At 35.2% G+C, this 14,919-nt stretch overlaps 1 protein-coding gene across 31 annotated transcripts in view; it reads left to right on the top strand.

Annotated features, from left to right (window-relative positions):
* Eif4g3 (eukaryotic translation initiation factor 4 gamma 3) overlaps positions 1–14,919 on the top strand; it is a 283,893-nt gene that overhangs the window by 139,192 nt on the left and 129,782 nt on the right. For 22 of the 31 annotated variants that reach the window (XM_078025505.1, XM_078025504.1, XM_078025493.1 and 19 more), the window contains exons 4-6: positions 1,780–1,875; positions 3,332–3,445; positions 6,874–6,906. In XM_078025505.1, the coding sequence (XP_077881631.1) occupies positions 1,780–1,875; positions 3,332–3,445; positions 6,874–6,906 (243 nt within the window). The remainder of the gene's footprint in view (positions 1–1,779; positions 1,876–3,331; positions 3,446–6,873; positions 6,907–14,919) is intronic. The other 9 variants (XM_078025508.1, XM_078025507.1, XM_078025490.1 and 6 more) reach the window with 3 other exon arrangements.

Below are 14,919 nucleotides of genomic sequence, written 5' to 3'. Positions count from 1 at the left end.
TTTTGTTTCCAGTGTTGATAATATTACTCAAATTTTAATGAGGTCAAATATCATTATGCATGCTTTTAGCATGTTCTATGAAAAACAGTGGGTTACTTTTCTTTGGTCTCTGTAAGAGCTCACTTTACTTTTGAAGTATAGAAAGAAATAATATTTTTACTGTTTTCACAAGTTGTATATTTTAGTGTTATAATATTTTGACAACTAAAAGCTTATACTTCACATAGCAATTGAATCTTAAGAAGGTATCTAGATATCCTAAAATCAAGGAGATTCATCACAAAGAAATTAGTTTCTGGATATTTGATGATTTTCTTCAATTTAATGAAGAATAAAATTAACATTTTAAAGTTATATCCAAATGCTTTTGTAGAATTTGAAGAAGTACTGTTCTGATCTAAATCTGGCCAGAATTGATTTTAAAAAATCTTTCATATACCACATTTTCTCCTAAGGTGAATAGTCAAGATTTTCAGCATTTGACCATGATATGTAGTAAAAGCAATCTTGGTGAAAAACAAACCTGAATAATTTTGGGGGGTTTATGTTTGATCCAGTTATTAAGTATTTAATAGAAATGAGATACTTACTGCCATGTTTTCCAGTTTGTGAACAGTTGTAATAGAACTTTGGTAAGAAATTAAATCAACCTCATGTTGAATCTTAGTGTTATCTTTAGAGGGAACTATAATAATAGATATCCTATTATAGGTTGCCAGATATCCTCTGTGTCTGTTATGAAACTTTCAGTTTTGTTTTCATTATTTGAAAGACATGATGAATCTTTTCAAACATTTACTTTAAAATTGGTGAGCCTAGTTGAACTTCTGTCAAATGGTAAACAGGGGCCAGAAGTTATAGATAATTCATTTATTCATTGAAGCAAAGTTGCTACTTTCCAGATGTGTCCTTTATATAGTTATATAGTATAAGACACTTAAATTTTCTAGTCTTTGATTTCCTCATTTATAGAACTGGTAATTGTGGCAAGTAAATTTAACTGCATAATGATTTACCTCATTAATCTCATTTAATCTTAGCAACTGCTTTGTGAGGTTAGGTGGTGTTCTGTTTTATATTCATAGGGAAAAAACAATTCATGCCCAAACCAATCACAGCATTAAGTAGCTATAATTACAATCTGAATTGAATTGGTTCTGTTTCCTGAGCTTCTTCGAATTTTACTTTAAACATGTTGTAAATCTTTTCTAAATTCATTCTCACAGTTTTTAGCCTTTATGTCTTATTTTCAAAAAAACCTATGGAAGTTAATATGGGTATGATCACTTAATTTAGGCTCTTATAAAGTTCTTACCCTTTGGTTTTTATGGGATCATGTAGAAGGATTAAGGTGTAGGCTTTGGCAAGAGACCAGTTAACTGTGTGCGCTACTAGTTGTGGTTATGAGACGTCTTTCATAAGGGCTGCCTTTGGGTAATGAGTTAACCACAATTGAGTTGGGTTCTGTTTGTGACTTGGACTTTCCATTTCAGAAATTGATGCATTTACAGTGGGTTTTCTTTCCACTCAGAGTTTCAAATAATTGTGCCTCATCTTTGGGTTGCTGTTGAATCCTTATTATGGAGATTTACAGTAATTTATAAAAAAAATGCTGTGCTGATCCTTAGTTGCTACATATTGTAATAAGTTAAAATTTAAAAAATAGAATTGTAAACCACATTAATAACCATTTTCATTAACTTTTTTTACAATCTTGAATTTGAGATGCCATGCCATATTTTTTCAAAATATGATATTGTTCTTGCCATTCTTTGACAGACCCCTTATCCCTCTGGACAGAATGCAGGTCCAACCACGTTGGTATACCCTCAAGCCCCTCAGACAATGAATTCACAACCTCAAACCCGTTCTCCGGTAAGTAAACAAAAGCTTGTTCCAAATAATATTTTCCACCTTAGTTTGTGTGTGTAATAGCCTGGGTTCATTTGGCAAGTATTTTTACTGGATTTTGGACATTTGTTTCATAGTTGATTTATTATTATTATTAGTGTTATTGGTTAGCATTGCATTTTCAGACCTTATCTTAGGAATAATTTGAATTTATTATGAAAAAAAGAGGTGGAGCTTTTAGGTCATTTTTGCCTGTCTGTGATGATTCTTTAAAGTCTGGTTGCATTCAGGTGTACTTCATTTCAGCTGTTAATGTGAGTGTTGTACTGTTCAAAATCCAGAAGAGTAAAGCATAATGATTTTTTTAAAGTAAACTGAATTTTGCTAAGTAGTCTTAAATTCTGGTGGTTTGGGAAATAAGACTTCTGACTCATTGTCACTGGATCAGTTCTAATCATTTTACAGTGTGGACATGTGCATGACATACACCAGGGGTGTATTCATTTCTTCAAATGGTAAATAAATTGTCATACAAATGCAAATGCTATCATCCTTTTTGTTTATACTTCACCTGGATTGCAACAAGTACTACAAACATTGAGAATTTACTCAAGGTTCATCCTTCTGTCTCACGAAAATATACAGTGGCTTCAGCTGTCCATCCCTTAGAACATCGTTTCCTGCCCTGCATGATGAGCTTTGGCTAGAAGGTGTTTCTGTAACAGCTTTCATTGTATCTCACATCCCTCTTTGTACCTCAGCTCTGTGTATTCTTCTGAATACAGAAAATCTTCTTTTTGTTCCCCACCACTGCTTTTTTGCCTGGAATACAGGAATACTTCATTACATTAGCTCCTATTCATTTGGTTTTATGCATGAATCCAAATTGTTGAAATGTACCAAAGACTTGGTCAAAGAATTAGGACAGCATAGACTGCACCAAAATGTAATCTCTTTCTTACCCTCTTCCTGTCTTTTCCCTGTGGCCCTCTTTTCCAATACCTGGTCTTAGATCCTGGTTCTCCCCACTGGGTGGAAGAACCATTCCAAGGAGGAGGGACTTTTGTCCTAGTTGCCTGTTTGCTTGTGTGTGTCTCTCTCTTTCTCTCTCTTTCTGTCTCTTTTTCTTTCTTTCTTTTCTTTTTTTCTTTCTTTCTTCTTCTTCTTCTTCTTTTTTTTTTTTTGCTGAAATGGTCAACCCAATGTCTGGTGCAAGTTTGTTCTGAGAGTGGTTTGGGGATGTGGACACTTGACTACTTGGAGCGGGCCTGGGGTCTCATCAAGTCAATTTAGATAGGCCCTGGTTTTAATCATTAAGCATGGAACATTATGGTAAGCTCTGATTGCAAAGAGTTCTGTGGACCTCTTACCCTTCCCCCTTTTTCTAATTATTGGAAAATAAAAGAATTAAATTTACATGGTTAGAATTGGCGCAAAACCTGACTGAAGAGCTGCATCTCTAAACCAGTTTTTTTGACAGCCCAGCAGAACAGTGCCAATACATTGCACAGACAACTGGAAGAGGAGGAAGGTTTTGGAACAGACTCCCGTTTACAGGTCCTTGGCTGGAAGAGGCTGGATAAAATACTGCATTGTAAGCAATATAACAAACTGTACTTCTTGCAGGCAGTGGTGCCTCTGGCACTCATAATTTTTGACCACATCCACTTATTGGCTGATGAACACAAATGCATTGATTGCTTCCTCTCTGAAAGTCTAACCTAGCGTGGCAGTTTTTGCCAGGCATAGCGGGGAAAAGAATAACAAATTGGGTGGGTCTTCTCTATTGGGAATTAGTTAGGAATAATTTGGGGTTTAGGTTTTTCTTTATTTTGAACTTGAAGTGGGATATTCTTTTCAGATAAATTTGAATTTAAAAGATAAATTTCAAGGCTTCTTTAAACCCCCCCTTTCCATTTGATAATTGAATATCAAGGGGGAAATTACCTATAGTTGTCAGCCATTTTTCTGTGGTCATAAACTCTTCAGAGACTATCCTTTATGCAGTTTTTTGCCATCTGCTCTGCTAGTGACCATTACCACCCCCATTACTAAAAACCACACATATAACATTCCATTACATGCCCCAAAACAAGTGCAAGACTAGCAAAACCTGGACTATTCTTGCTTATTGTTTTGGGTTTGATATTCTTTATTTTGTTTATGTTGGTGCTGGGAGGGTGAAGTTGGGGTATGAAATATGGCAGTACTGCATTTTCTGTTTACATCCCAAGTTGCCATAGTCTAGTCTCATTCATCCCACAGCTGTCCTAACTGGGAAGGAGAGGAGAGGTAAGGTGTTGCACTAAGGAAGGGCACTTCCCATGGCTTTGTAGAGCAGCTGAGGCTTACTCCATTCTATTTCTGCATTAATAGGCCATTGGCAATTACACAGTTTAGGCTTTTCTGTTCTTCATTGGGCAGCTGACCTTGCAATCAGGTGGCTTCAAATGCCCTCACTTTTCTGTCAGATTATCTTTGTGCCTTTATTTCTATTTGAAACTTAGTATCTTAGTTAAGTTCATAATGTGGGACATCTTATTAAAAAAAATACTAATAAGCTACCTATCTATTTCATTTTCTTATTGTTTTGGAACTCTTAAAGCAGTTTTTTATTAATAGTCTGTTAAAAATAGTGAAGCTATTGATATCTTGAAATTGGGAGAGAGAGAACAGTTTGGCTTTTGTAATAACCTGTAACCATTGGTTATTTTTATATTTTGTGGTGCCAAACACTAAGTTACATCAATGTCACATTGGGTAAACCAAGTATGCATAGAAGGGTGAGTGCGTGAGTGGATGGGTGGGTGGCATTAACATCGATTCCAAGTTCACATAAGGCTGCTTTCCTTTATATCTACAATCCTCACCATCTTAAAGACCCCTCTTAAAAAAAGAAAAAAGAAAAAAAGAAATTTTCTCTTTTTAATTAGAGCCAGCAGCGACTACAGTTTGTTCTGTTGCTTACAGTTACCCTCAGCATTAAGACTATTGTCATTCCAAATGAAAAATTCAATAGCCAATGGTGACTAGTGCAAAATAGACTAGGGTACTATCTCAGGGTACTTTCCCACTACCTTAAGTTGTGGTTTTCTTTTCTTTCTTTCTTTTTTTTTTTTAATATATGTATAATTTTATAAGGTAGTCCTCTTTGTTAATGGAAAGTTCTCTACTGAATGGAGCATTCCAAATATGTAAAGTTTCAACTATTATATTAGAGCTTTGGAAACGGGGCCTTTCTGTGGAACAGTGATAAGACAGGTACTGCTGTACTCAGGTTACTCTTTTACATGGCCCTTCTCTCCCATTTTCTTGAAAATTCTCCTGTGAAGAAACATCTTACTTCCACCCCCTACTTTCATATCACATGGGTGGTATTGCTTATTCTTGTCCATAACAGAGATATGATCTATTTTGTTCTCGTAATTGGAAAATTAAAAGACATCAATTTCTTTGAAGATAATATTTTCTCCAATAACCATAACTGCTGCTGTGACCACTATTCTGAAAAACTGATTATAGTGTTTAGCCAATTATTATGGCCCACCTAACACACCCCTACACTATAAATCATTAGGGAGTCTTTCATTACTTAAAACAATAGTTGATATTTTTGTTTTTAAGGTGAATTCTTGACAGAATTGTCTTCTGGGTTATCTGACATTTTGGCCATTTGGTCTAATGCAATTTGTTTACATTTTTGTGTGTGTGACACAGTGTTATTTGGGAAAACAATTCTGAAACTCTTGCAAGATTCTGTTGCATATGATTTAAATTCTGAGCACGAAGGATTGTTTCTTAATCTTCAGTCTAATTTATCTGTGATAATAAATTCATGGAATGTTCTTCATAGGAAGTATGAAGGTATTAATACTTTAAAGGTATTAAATAAAAACCCTGTGTGGTTTACACTGAAAACATTTACTTTCTAAATATTTTCATTATTAAAGGGGGTGATTAACATCATCCTACCTAATGTATTAGTACTATATAATATATAGTTGTATATGCCCCTGTATCTTTTTCGGTCCTTTTTAATTGAAACATAATGGAAGCCAAAGTTTGCTCTGTTGAATTGTTTGATTTTAGAGGTTTGGCAATAGAAATTTTCATGAATGAAGAGCTTTTCTTCCATTCTGAGTTGAAGGAAGCTTTGGAATATGTGTTATTGACTTTGAAGCACTGTATGATTTAGCTGAGGAATTAGGTTTCCTTTTCCTTTTATTCTCATAACAAATAGCAATAGGGACATAAGTATAGTGTTTGCTGTTCTCAACAAATAAGAATGAGAGATTTGACTTTTTAAATTCTTTTTTCCTTCTCAAGCCTATAAATAGTACCATTTTGATTAATCATGTAAGACACTGATGTTATTTACCAGCTATTTGCTTTGACATGCCTGGTATTAAATTTAACAGTTAAGTATATTTAAAAAATGTATTTTTCATAAACCTTTATGCTTTAACTTCAAGAAATAAGAGGAAAATACAGAAACTTCAAATTCATGTATAAGATCCCTCATTTACGTTAAGAAAATTTGCTATTAGTCCTGTTACATTTATTTCCTGCCAGACATTATAATGATCTCTTGGCTATTTCTTGTAATGTAAACGCATTTCTCATGTCATCTGGCTGTATCAGTTACATATAGCATACTTGATTTTCATGTTTGTCTTAATATAATCACTCAGTGTCTAAAACTTTCATCTGCCTGATTTAGGCTTTATTTATTTATTTGTTTATTTGAAGTATTCCTATTAGAGAGTACTCTAGGTATCTAACAGCTTAGCTGTTTTTCTTCCAGCTGATAAATGACAAACTATCTTGGTAGTGTTGTTAACCTGTTGAATCTTAGTACCTGTCTGTCACTGTCCTGCAGCAAAGCTTTGACTGTTCTATGTTTTTTTTTTTTTTCTTGTGGGTTTTTTCTTTTGGCATATTGTGTGACATTTTGGTTTTTGTTGTTGTGTTTCTGACTCTTTGTGCCTTTCCTTTTGTGTTTGTTTTCCCTCCTTTTCTCAGTTTGCAGCGGGGCCTCGACCTGCCCATCATCAGGTACTGTACCCTTGCCCCTTCACTATCACCCTTAACTAATAGGCGGGAGCTTCAGTAGCTGCTGACTCTTAGAATGCTGCCACCCAGGGAATCACCCAAATTACTCTTTCCAGAGTAGTTTCTATCGGATGTAGTTCAGTTCTTATTGTCCTTTACTAATTCCTTTGCATTTTGTTATTAATGTACCCCTTTGCTTCTGTTCACAGCAAATTTTTTTAATACTCTGATCTTTTTTTTTTCTTTGTAAAAATTAGACAACTTTGAAAATTTAGATATATTAAGACTTCACAAACTTTGTTGATCTCTATATTGTTGAAATTTAACTGAATGGAGCAGGCAACATTCTAAGGGTTTTCTGTTAACATTCTGATGTAATTTGTTTTGATGTGTATAAAATAGCTTTAGTATTTCTAAAACCACTATTAATATCAATTACTAACTTAGACCTAATGACATTAACAACAACATACATTGAATTGCTGTGTAAATTATCTTTATTCTTAGCATACATATAGAAAATAGATGCCTTATTTATGTTTAATATTTTTTGCCTACTGGTTTATTAAAATGAATTTATTATAGGAATTACAATTTTAAAAATGTGCATGCCAGTACTGTGTTATTTATCAAAACTTAGCATTTTGGGAGAACAAAGACTTTCATACACACCTTCCTCCTACTTTGGAGTGTTCTGAAACATCTTCTCCCAGTGTCCTGGGAGAAGTTTAGGGTAGACTCTGATAGATCAAGGTTGGTATTACCAGCTCTATTGTGTAACCAGTTGTTTTAAGCAAGTCTTTCTGAGCCTGTTTCCTCATATGTAAAATATGGATAAAACAGGGATAACACCTTCTTTTACAGATTATATACACGTAAGGTATTGATACAAAGTAAGCAGTCAGTAAATGATAGCTGGTTTAAGTATTATTTTTATGCAACATAGTACTGTCAAAAATATAAGGGAAATATTACCAGTATTTCCCAGTGGTGTCATATTTAGAACTTTTATTACTGACTAAATGGATACTGTTTAATTGAAGGCCTTCAGTACAAGAATCAGTTTCTTAAAATGTCGTGCTTCCAATTTGGATAACATAATGACCTTCCACATCCTGAAGTGTTAAAAGTATTTTGTAGGAAAATTAATTTTAAATGAATCGGATGTCTGTCTAGATTTCATAAAGAAATAAATCTCGGGTAGTTTTTAGCCTTAAAAGATAGTATTGTAGGGGCTGGGATTATGACTCAGTGGTAGAGCACTCGCCTAGCATGTGTGAGACACTGGATTCAGTCCTTAGTACCACGTAAAAATAAATAAAATAAAGGTATTGTGTTCATTTATAACTTAAAAAAAATAGTATTATAAAGTGCTTTAAGAGTTTGGACTTTGATCTAGGCATGGCTCACTTGTAATCTCAGCAACTCAAGAAGCTGAGACAGGAGGGTCTTAAATTCAAAGCCAGCCTTCGCAATCTAGTGATCCCCTAAGCTACATAGCAAGACCCTGTCTCACAATTTAAAGAAAGTGTTGGGGATATGACTCAGTGGTCATGGGTACCTGGGTTCATTTCCCAGTACCTGCACATCTCTCTCACCTCCACCTGCCGCAAAACAAGGGGGTGCGGATCTGGACTTGCTATCAGGTAGATAGACCTAGGTTTAACTGTTTTTAATCTTCTCAGCACTGGGAATTAATCTTAGAGGTACTTTACCACTGAGCTACATCCCTACCCCTTTTTATTTTGAGAATAGGGTCTTGCCAATTTCCTGAGGCTGGCCTGAAGCTTGAGATCCTAATTTCTCAGCTTCCTAATGATTCCTTATTATTATCTGAGTGTTCCCCCTCAGATAATACACAGCTTCAGTTTTGTTATCAGTAAAATGGAGATAGTAATACCATCTCAAGATTAATATAAAGAATCAGTGAAGGCTTGGGCTGTGACTCAGCAGTAGCACACTTTCCTGGCATATGTGAGGCACTGGGTTCAATTCTCAGCACCACATATAAATAAACAAAATAAAGGTCTGTCAACAACTTAAAAAAATAATAATAATAAAAAAGAATCAGTGACATAATGCAAGTAAAATGATTAGCAGAGTGAGAATCTAGGACATAAAGGTTACTACTAGTACTGAGAAAGATAGGCCCTTAGGTAAAAAGGTGATATTATAACTTTCGTTTTTTAGTTGTGGTTCTAAACAGTACCTTTATTTTACATATTTATTTTTATGTGGTGCTGAGGATAAATCCCAGGGCCTCGCACTTGCTAGGTGAGCTCTCTGCCACTGAGCCAACAACCCCCACCCAAGATATTATAATTTTTTTATGCAGTTTAGTCCAGGCTACATATGCAAGGTTGAAATTTCATTCCCTGTCAAGCCAGATTCTCCTAAAAGAGAAATCTGGGAAATCTGCATTCAAGAACCAGAGTCAAAGAAACATGTAATTTGCGAATTCAGTGGTGAAAAGGAATTGGAAAAGTTTTCTGAGCTGTCTTTTTTTTTTTTTAAGTTATTGATAGCTCTTTATTTTATTTATTTATTTATCCGTGGTGCTTAGAATCAAACCCAGTGCCTCACACATACCAGGCAAGTGCGCTACCACTGAGTCCCAGCCCCAGCCCCCTAAGCTCCTTGATATAAGGCACAGTTTAGTTTCTGTTTTTTTACATGTTCACTTTGTATACCTCTCTTTCTCTTAAGGCAGAGCATTAGTAAACGGAATTAACATTACCCTTGGCCTCATTTCTTTTTGTAGATTGTCTTGCAATAGACTGATGGAATGCTGGGTAGGTTTTGAAACTAGTACCATATTACAAAATAACCCGTGCCCACCTTCTTATAAGAGTAGCCAGGTTCTTATAGATTGTTTATTAGTTTTAAGTTCTTATTAGTTTTTAAGTTCTATTTCTCTGCTTGTCTTCAGTAGCAGTGGTCTTTAAATCAGGATATTATAAGCATTTATAAATAGTTGACTGAGAAATTTGGTTTTTTAACTTTTTCCTGAGTTATTAAAGGCATGTGATATCAGTTTATCCTTACTTCATTCCAACAATCCAGGAAAACTTTTAGAAATCTATGTGAGGCAAGGTTTTTCATGAGTAATATGATTCAGAAAAGTGTTGGCAGGTTAATCTTTAGTTGTGCTCAACCACTGAGCCACATACCTAGCCCCTTTTTATTTTTTATTTTGAGACAGGGCTATACTGAGTTTCTTAGGTCCTTGCCAAATTGCTGAGGTTAGCCTTGAACTTGTGATCCTCCTGCCTCAGCCTCTTGAGTTCCTGGGATTACAGGTGTGTACCACGATGCCTGCCCGGCCTGTAGTTCTGTTGGCTTCCCTGCAAACCAGGAATACCATGCTGCATTTAGAATTATGTCGATTACTTCTTCCTGGTACCATCAGTTTGTGGCTTTTGCAGGGATACTTTAAATTATTAGATATTTTCTTTCTTTTTTGTCGTGGTGTTTTCGTTTTGGGCTTTTTTGCATTTTATTACCTGAAGAGCTTTTGGAATTGTAGTTTTCTTCAAAGGTAAAATAAAAAGTGTTGAGTCATTTTATTTGTAAAACACTCTTAGCTTTTTTTTTTTTTTTTAACACTGAAAATCACAAGGTAATTAGAGACTGAAAGAACAGAAAATACATTCAGAATTAAAACAAGCCGTTGGGGCCTGGGGATATAGCTCAGTTGGTGAAGTGCTTGCCTTGCATTCACAAGGCCCTGGGTTCAATCCACAGCACCAAAAACAAAAACCCCAAAACAAGACATTGATATGATTTTTTAGATTCTGACTTGTTTATTTCAAGTGTTTGGTCTTTGAAATCTGTGTAATTGTGGTTTAAAGTTATGTATGTACCTATCCTTATTTTACTTTCAGGTTTCACAGTAGAGATCAGGTGGTTGATTGCATACCATGACTTAGTCTTCTTTTCATTATGAGAAAAACCAGGGAATTAGTATTTAGAAATATTCATGGAATCAAATAATTTCACACCTCGAAGTGTTTGTAAATGCTAAATACTATGCATAAACAAACAACAAACTTCAAAAACCTTGACAGTATGTGCCACCAAGTAATATAGTACCTGGTGACAAGCATTGAAACTGCATTTTCTTCCTATTGTAGTTTGTTTTGTTTGGAGGGGGAAGAAACAAAACAGAAACAACTCCCACCCCCAAGAATAATTCACTTATGTTATTTTTTCAATATAATCCCTAAAGATTTCTCTACTGACAATGGTGCTGTTGTATGTCTAGGTTGAGACATATTTGTATTGCTTTAGGTAGTTTCATTGAGTTTTGAAAGTGAAGTAAACCACAAGTGAAGGTTTGTGGTTTGCCTCTAGGGTCAGATCTGGCATGTGAATGTGAATAGGATAACAGATCAAGCAGCTAAACAATCTTGTGACCAGAACTCAGAGCTTTATGAAGGATAGTGATAGGCATTTGGATCTGGGGTCTTGTTCACATGGAATTATAGAGTGGGGAGCATGAAGAATGGAGAAAATGCCTATCAGGAGTTGACCCTCATGCTTCAGCTTTTGTAATTACAAAATGGGTACAATATGCTCATAAGTGATAGAAATTATGTAATATAACCCCTATTTTTTGTTGGTGTTTGGGAATTAAAGTGCCTGGCCTGCCATATAACAGCCAGGTCTGCTCCTTTAGCAGCCAGTCAGCTTGCCTTTTTCTTTTCCCAAACATATTTGATCTATGAATGAAGTCTTCCACTAGGATGCTCACTTCTCAACTGTTTTCTTAGGGATCTGACTGAATACCCCTTGTTCTTGATAGAATTCTTAGTTTTTCCTTATCTGACCTAATATTCCAGGGCAGCATTGTATAGTACAGTTTTCTTTGATGATGGAAATGTTCTGAATCTGCACTGTTCCGTACTATAGCTACTGGCCACATGTGATTATTGAGCACTGGAAGTGTGGGTAATGCAGATAAAAACCTGAATTTTAAATTTTATTTCATGAAATATGGCTAGTGACTACCACATTGGAGAGCTCCACTCTTGGCCTTTCATCTTCTGATTCTTGGTGAAACCTAAATTATATAATATTGACCACATGTAGACAGGGAAATACAAAAAAAAAATTTAGACTGAACTTTCTTAGTAAATTATGAATCAGGTTGATACCTGGGTGATATCCCACTATGTGGACTTTTTACTGCTTGTCCTTTTGTAACTTGTCAGAGAATCTTAGCCTGTCCTTCAACAGCATTTTAGACTTTGAAAATATATTCACCAAAAAAAAATGTCTTAATTGAAGATCTTACTGCTTATCCTTCCAGTACCCTGACTTATATTACTGCATAAAGATAGGGATGTCAGGAAACATAGTTTTGGCATGTTTATTGCTTTCCCAAAATAATAAGTACTCAGATTTCCCCTCCTCATGTGGGAAGAACTGTTGTGATTGAATGGGATTTTTTTTTTAATATTTATTTTTTAGTTTTCAATGGACACAACATCTTTTGTTTGTATGTGGTGCTGAGGATCGAACCTGGGCTGCACGCATGCCAGGCGAGCGTGCTACCGCTTGAGCCACATCCCCAGCCCATGAATGGGATTTTTCTGGATGCTAAAACTGAGTAGAGATTTTCAAAGAATTTCTGATTATATAATTTGTTAGAGATGTGTTTGTTTTTGATGCTTTCAGTGAGCAATGTCATGCAAAATAATGCATCATAATTATTAGCAACTTCTAAAAAGCATTTATACTATTATTATTGGCCAGGAAACTTTGGGTAGTGTGGTAAATTATTGCATCTCTAGAAGAATTGTACAAGAGGAAACATTTTTCTCGATGGCTTTTGGAATGTTTCTGGAAAAATAAACAATCATGAATATTTCACCTTCAGCCTCTTTTTTAAGTGTATCCTAGCTCTTTGAATCTGCCCCCAATTATATATCAAATGAGTATTGTTATTCTGCTCTGCCATTCTACTCTGGCAATATGGTAAACCATTAAAAGACAAGGAACTTAAGTACTTGAACAGTTGATTCTTTTCTTGTGCATGGTTCTCTCTTTTCTGTTCTAATGGTCATGTAGTTTGGTATTGCATGATCAAGATGTTATCTAAAAAAATCTGTACAGTCTGAACTGATTGGTTAAATTTGCCAGATAAATGCTTCAAAGGAACAAATAGCAAGAATCCCTATATGAGCTTCCAAACCAAACAAAGAGCACAGACGTGAAGAGCATAGCTTATTGACAAATTATTTATAAAGAAGATTTAAGGGTTTTAAATTATTCTAATTCAGTACTAGTCAGTGGCAAAATGTAATTGACAAAAGCGTTTCTGTGATTCTTGTTTTCATTAATGAATCACATGTGGTAGTACTTTGAGAAAATGTTGCCCACTCAGCAACAAATAGTTTCTCTTCTCCCTCTTATCCCCCTTCCATGCCCTCCTCTCCATTTCTCTTGTCTATTTTTGGTTTTAGGGACTGAATCAAAGGTCTCTTATGCTAGAAAAGTACTCCACAACTGAGCTTTGTCTCCAGTCTAGCAGATATATTTTGAGTGAGGCAGACCTCACCTGAATAATAATAATGTTTGGTTGTGTATTTTGTGAGACTTTTGATTAATGGGACCAAATTAAGAGGACAGAGCAAGCTGGCCAGGAAGTTCAGAGTCCATGTTGACAGGTGGTGAGAAGGAAGTGATTGGCTTGGGAAAAAAATAGTGGAGTGAATGTCTACAGTGGTGACATTCTTGAGGTAATGTGGAGATGTGTCACTTAAGGAGAAAGATCTGACTTCACTGTGGTTTTAGGGATACACATGGAGTGAGTGGGCAGATGATACAGACTGAAAAGTTTGGAGCCAGTAGAAAGAAAGCATTTCACTATGAAATAGAGCTGTGACTTGGGTTGCCAATGGCATGTTGTGAAAAGACTTTGTAGCTTTAGGTAGATGATAATACTAAATGTCATATGCTGTCCTTCCAACCAGGAGTGTTTGACTCTTAAAATGATTCTTCACTCCTCCAAAGAAGAAAAGGAATTCAGAAGGATTGTAAGCAGTTGGGGAAAATCCCTTCTAATATATATTCCTTTTAATAACCTGGGTTTATTGTCAATGCCCATTCATCTGAGAATCTGATTTTTTTTTTTTTTGTCCTACTACTAAATCTAATTCTTCATTTGTCATTGGATACTTGGAAAGAGGCACAGAAATAAGAATCCACTTTTTTTTTTTAAATTTCTTTTAATTTCTAGCTGGTACAGCTTTTCTAGACCTATACATATTAAAATCTCACAGCTCTATTTCATAGTGAAATGCAATTCGGATACTGATGACCACACTTGTTTGAAGTATGTTGTTGTTCAAGGTCATGAGAAGGTAGCTTGTATAATAGTTAAAAGTACACACCTAGAGGCTAGAGGTATAGCTCAGTGAGGGAGCACTTCCCTAGCATAGGCAACCTAAAGTACATACCTGGAACATGACTGTTTAAATTGTAGATGGGAATTGACCTTCAGCAAGTAACTTAACCTCTATATCCCTCAATTTCCACATATCTAATGGGGTGTTAATAGTAGTGCTTGCCTTTGAGATTTGCCCTGAGGATGTTGCTTGGGATGTTTCCTGGTAGGTAGTAAGTACCATATAAAGTGTCACTGTTGTTATTTAAAGAGCCTATATACATTTCTACCTAGCTTCAAAGCTGAAATCTTAGTGTATGAACATTATTGTATGTCAGTATAACTACAAATTTTGTGTTTTGTTGGCTTCTCTGTATGTTAATATTAGGAGTATCATTAGAAATACTTTTTGTTTCAGTCACTAAAGGAAATACTACTCTAAACTCCCCCTGAATAAGATGTAACCTAGGTTATTCTAGTTACAAATTCCATTAGAATAATATGAAAATAGTAGTTTTTAAGAAAAGTCTTCCCTAAATGTTAAAATTATGGGAAAATTTTGCCCGTATCTATTTTTCTTCCTCTGTGTAAGTGAATGTGTAAGTTTCTTCCCTTCTCCTTTGCCA

This window comes from Ictidomys tridecemlineatus, chromosome 11 (assembly GCF_052094955.1).
Source record: "Ictidomys tridecemlineatus isolate mIctTri1 chromosome 11, mIctTri1.hap1, whole genome shotgun sequence".
NCBI lineage: Eukaryota > Metazoa > Chordata > Mammalia > Rodentia > Sciuridae > Ictidomys > Ictidomys tridecemlineatus.
Note: the sequence above shows the minus strand (reverse complement) of the source record. Positions and strands in the feature narration are given on the sequence as shown.